The sequence below is a fragment of the Nansenia antarctica genome (genome assembly GCF_963989245.1).
Source record: "Nansenia antarctica genome assembly, chromosome: 18".
NCBI classification, from domain to species: Eukaryota; Metazoa; Chordata; class Actinopteri; order Argentiniformes; family Microstomatidae; genus Nansenia; species Nansenia antarctica.
Window position 1 is genome coordinate 5,396,791 of NC_137691.1, and position 5,000 is coordinate 5,401,790.

Genomic DNA, 5,000 nt, shown 5'->3' on the forward strand with positions numbered 1-5,000 from the left:
CCCCCCACCGCCCGCTCATAAATCGACGCTTTGAAAAATGGATGAGGTGTAACACTAAATCTGTTCCCTCTCAATTACCTCTCCCCTCAGCGCTTTTAATAAAACATAAATCATCATCCGCCAGCCCAGAGACGTGCGCACACCCCCGCCCTCCTCCACCTCTCCACCTCTCCGGTGCCTCCTGTCACATGTCTCTCTCTGCTGCCGTACATGTCTGCCTGTTGCCTGCAGCAGTTAACTTTACGGGGATGGATTTACGAGTTCCTCCTGGGTTTATGTCCAGAGTTCACCCCTCACCCATCGTACTGTATCCCGCACGGCCGCTCTTGGGGGCGTGCGTGCACACACACACACACGCACGCACGCACGCACACACACACTTTATGGCACCCTGTATCTGACAGAATACCAGGGAAAGACACTCCAGCTAAGTGTTTGCTCTCAGGGCATTAGTCAATAAGTACCCTGGTGTCTGATGTCCAGGGTGTGTGTGTGTGTGTGTGTGTGTGTGTTCTCTGAGATTAGAGATCCACATAAACTTCCCACAGACAACAGGCCAGCGCTGTGTGTGTGTGTATGTGTGTGTGTGTGTGTGTGTGTGTGTGTACAGACCAGAGCAGTCCAGAGTTCAGCTGGTATTTGCAGTGATTCACCCACCCCCACCCCCCCCCTCCCTCCCTCTCCCCCTCTCCCACACCTGCCTATCCCACTGTGTCTCTCCACAGATTCCTGCCTTTCCTTCCCTGCGAGGCAGTTGGTGTCTGACCACGGCTAGGTCTGTCCACCGCTAGGTCTGTCCACCGCTAGGTCTGTCCACCGCTAGGTCTGTCCACGTCTGACGTCTGTCCACCGCTAGGTCTGTCCACGTCTGACTCTGTCCACGTCTGACGTCTGTCCACAGCTGGTCTAGTGAATGACTGATTGAGACGTCACGTGGAGAGAGAGAGAGAGAGGCTCCCTGAGGCGGAGCTGACAGGAGATCACACCGTCCAGAGTGTTTAACGTCTCGGCACACCGACCCAGCCAGCCAGCCAGCCATCCAGCCGCTGCGAGGAGTCCGCCGTTCGGGCGGCTAAGCCTCTCGCTAAATCAATACCGTCTCCACCTCAACAGAGAGGGCTGGGGAGGAGGGAGGGGGGGTGAGGCGGGGGGGGGGGGCGGCTGACGACGTTTTCTCTCTCCATTCTCTCCTTCCTCTGGCGAGACAGGAACAAAGGTGGAGCTGATTGCGAGGGGGGGGGGGGTTAGAAAGTGGCTTGATTGGCACGCTGTAGGAGGGAAGGCTCGGAGTCACGACTGGGGGAAACGGTCACTCTCCTGGGCGCTCGCGTTTAAGAGGACAGTTTTTTTTACGAGAGTAAAAGTACGAAGTCTTCTCGGAAGAAAAAAGAGATACGCTACACGAGAGTGAGGTCGTACGCGCCGATCCCAGACGTCGACGTTCGTGTTCTGTTGTCGACGAGGAAAAAGCGACAAGGACAAAAAGAGAAAACCAACACATCCAAACCTAACTGGATGACAGGGTACTTACGGTCCCCAAACAATATCGAGAGAACCTCATGTCATGTTGACTGTTGACTGGTGTTTTTCCTGTAATTGCACGGCCCCCCCCCCTACCCCCACCCCCACCCCCTGGTGATTGTGTGGCTGCTATCGACCCGCGGTGACAGGACTCATTCCCACACGGTTGTGTTATCAGCGGCCGCTACTTTTACAGCCCGGCCGCGCATCGATCCGCGGGAGTGTCCGCTAGCTACCATGACTGTTCTACACCACGGGCCTGGGCAGCGCCTCTGAATCACCGTGACAACCACAGCCACTAAGAGCCACTAACAGGAGAGAGAGTCCCCCCCCGAGCCTGAGGTGTGTCTTCTCCCATGGCTGACCACCACGGGCGGTTGTGGAGGAACGACAGCGGGGGAGGGGGTGACACTGGGGGTTCGTTGGGGAACATCAGTGGTTCTGAGGGGGGGGAGGGGGGGGCTGTGTTGCAGCAGGTCCTGGTCCCCGTGCTGGACGTCCTGATCCTGGTCCTGGGCGTGGCGGGTCACACCCTGGTGATGATCATCCTGTGTGGGCGGAGGAGGAGGAGGGGGAGGGGCGGGTCCGGAGGATCCGGGCCAACCCCCCGTCCCCAAGGGGCGGGAACGGACACCTTCCTCCTGGCTCTGAGCGCCGCCGACCTCCTCCTCCTCTCCGTGCTGCCCTTCCACACCGCCGCCATCGCCCTGCGGCACTGGCCCTTCGGGGACTTCGCGTGCCGCCTAGTGAGTTTCGTGGGAGCGGCGTGCACCTCGGCCAGCGCCTTCACTCTCGCCGCCCTGGCCGCGGCGCGCTACCTGACCGTGGTGCGCCCCCCGCTGGCCTACCGCCTGCTCACGCCCCGCCGGGTCACCCTGACGGCCGCAACGCTCTGGGCCCCCGCCTGCGCCCTCTCCGCGCCCCAGCTGGCCTTCCGCGCCGTGGGCGACCCTCGCTGGCGCTCCCCCGGCGAAGACGGCCTCTCCTGCTTCACCTTCCTGTCCCACGGCGAGCAGCTGGCCTACGGGCTGTGTCACTTCCTGCTGGCCTTCGCCCTGCCCCTGGCCGCCATCGCTGTGGCCTACGGGGGGGTGTACCTCTTCCTGTGGCGTAGCAGGCGGGACGGCCGCGCCCCGCAGGTGGAGAGGTACCAGCGGCGGGTGACCCAGACGTCGGCCCTGCTGGTGCTGGCCTTCGCCCTGTGCTGGCTGCCGTCCTACGGGCTGATGTTCGCCACGCTGGGGGGGGGCCAGAACCTGGGCGCCGAGGGGACCACCGCCGCCGGCGGCGCCTTGGCCGTGTTCTCCCGCCTGGCCGCCACCTCCTCCACCGTGGCCAACCCCGTCCTCTATGTGCTGATGTCGCACAAGTTCAGACAGGACCTGCTGGCGCTGCTGCTGCTGGTCAGGAGGAAGAAGAAGGAGGAGGAGGGGGCGGGGGGGAACCCTGTCTCCATGACGACCGCCTGAGCTCTCTCCCAGGGAACGGAGAGGGAGCTATATCAAAGGTTACGGCGGTCGTCCGTGACAACCTGGATGTGGGGGGGGGACCCGACCGTAGACTTGGTGTCTGGGGAAGTGTGTGAGGGGGGGAGGGGGGGGGGTGGCAGAATGCTACTTGACAGTCTTTACCTCTCTAGACTCTCTGGTGTTTTTAAGTGTGGTGGTGTGAGGCTCTATAGAAACAACATTTGGGGGGGGGGGGGGACGACACAAGAGCCCCCCCCACTGTAACGACAACGTGGGAGTCAAAATGTTGTTCGAATGGAAGACTCGTGGGACCGCCTGAAGCACGTGTCGTTTCTAACGGAATAAAAAAAGACGTTATATTCGTTTGTCCTCCACTGAAGGCCATTCTTTGGCAGTGTGTTTATTTCTGTTGTGTGTGTGTGTGTGTTTTTTTTTGTTCCGCTGAGATAAAGGGGGGAATTAAGTTATGTAGAGTCTGCGAGTCTGTTTACTGTTAGGTACACTCTGTCCTTGAGCTAGAAGAATAGAATTGGCCACAACATCAGATTGTCAGGGGTTCCCTCTCATGTTTATATCAGTCGGGGAGGGTTTTTAAAAAAACAACTTTTTAGGGATATTTTCTTTTGAGGAGCCCCAGCTGTGTACTCCCTAGGAATGCCTCTCCTTGGGGGGCCTTCTGTTCCCATTGAGAGAAGAGGAGGAGGAGGAGGAGGGGGGGAGATGAAAGATAAAGCTTAACAGGGGAAGAAAGGGAGAGTTATGTTTCATTAGAGGAGAAATGTTTCGTAAGCTCTTACTCCACCTTCCAGTCAAATAAGCCCGGTTAGGATAGGAACCGTGGGGCGCTTAGGTGGCGTAGTGGATTAAGCGTTGACCATGTACCGCAGGGCTCCCGGTTCGGTTCCAGCCGCGGTCATATCCTGCATGTCATCCCTTCTCTCTCTCACACCCATCCCTCCTGTCTAAATCTTCACTGTAACTGTCAATAAAATGAAAAATATGAGTGGGACTGCCCCACTCAGAAAAAAATAAATGGCCTAGTGGATAGTGAGTTGGACTGGGTGGTGATCAGAAGGTCATGAGTTCAAATCCCACCTGGGAACTTTACCGTGCCCCGAAATGACTCCAGGGAGACTGTCCCTGTAATCTCTAACTTTGGATGAAAGCCTGACGTTTCTCCAGGGAGTCCCCCGTCCCCTGTAAGCTCTGTCCCCACTAGCTCTGGATGAAAGCGTCTGCTAAAATGGTTCATCAAATGATGATAAAATGTAAATGAGTGTCGGTAGGGGGGGGGAGGACAGCAGGGGGGGGGAGGACAGCGGGGGGGGGGGGGGGGGGGGACAGCGGGAGGCGGTAGGGTAACACAGTTAACAGGCCAGCGTGACTCTTCACTGAAGTCTCGATCCACCTAGAGGGAGTGGAGGAACCGAGGGAGGAGAGGGGATGAGGGAGGATGAGGGAGGAAGAGGGGGGATGAGGGGGGATGAGGGTGGTTGAGGGTGGATGAAGGTGGATGCAGGGGGATGAGAGGGGACGTGGATGGATAAGGGAGGATGAGGGAGGAAGAGGGGGGATGAAGGTGGATGAGGGAGGAAGAGATAGGATGAGAGAGGATGAGGAGGTGAGAAAACCAGGCGGGGGGGCGACTCACTCTCCACCACCGTCTTGCGGTCCGACCCGTCGTCGTTCATCTGCTGGATGTTCCCGAAGTGGATGTCGCTGAAGAAGATGCGGTTGGCGCCCTTCCCGCCCCCGCCGCGGTAGTCGAAGGTCAGGGCGATGACGTTCTTCATGTGCTCCGGGTCCTCGAAGGGCTTGATGGGCGCGTTGAGGTTGTTCTCGTCCGACAGGTGCACGCTCTTCAGGATGGTCCGCTCCGAGTACAGCAGGTAGCCGTCGTAGTCGCGGCACGCGCTCCCGTCCTCCGCCAGCATGCCGTGGGCGCACGCGCACGTGCGCTGCCCGTTGCCCCGGAACAGGCACAGCTGCTGGCACCCGCCGTTGTTGTCC

The 5,000-nt window shown here is 59.1% G+C and overlaps 2 protein-coding genes across 2 annotated transcripts in view; one reads left to right on the plus strand and one right to left on the minus strand.

Annotated features, from left to right (window-relative positions):
- Window positions 1–5,000, minus strand: part of LOC308173503 (prolow-density lipoprotein receptor-related protein 1-like) — a gene marked incomplete at both ends in the record, with an annotated part of 52,989 nt that overhangs the window by 39,927 nt on the left and 8,062 nt on the right. Inside the window, one exon of the mRNA XM_080548533.1 lies at window positions 4,642–5,000. This exon is cut by the window's right edge and continues 16 nt beyond it. Coding sequence (XP_080404659.1) covers window positions 4,642–5,000 — 359 coding nt within the window. The remainder of the gene's footprint in view (window positions 1–4,641) is intronic.
- LOC308173229 (delta-type opioid receptor-like) lies at window positions 1,878–3,046 on the plus strand (the record flags this gene model as incomplete). The annotated part of the gene is made up of 1 exon (XM_080548227.1): window positions 1,878–3,046. The coding sequence occupies one exon, from the start codon at window positions 1,878–1,880 to the stop codon at window positions 2,988–2,990; it is 1,113 nt and encodes a 370-aa protein (XP_080404353.1). The 3' UTR covers window positions 2,991–3,046.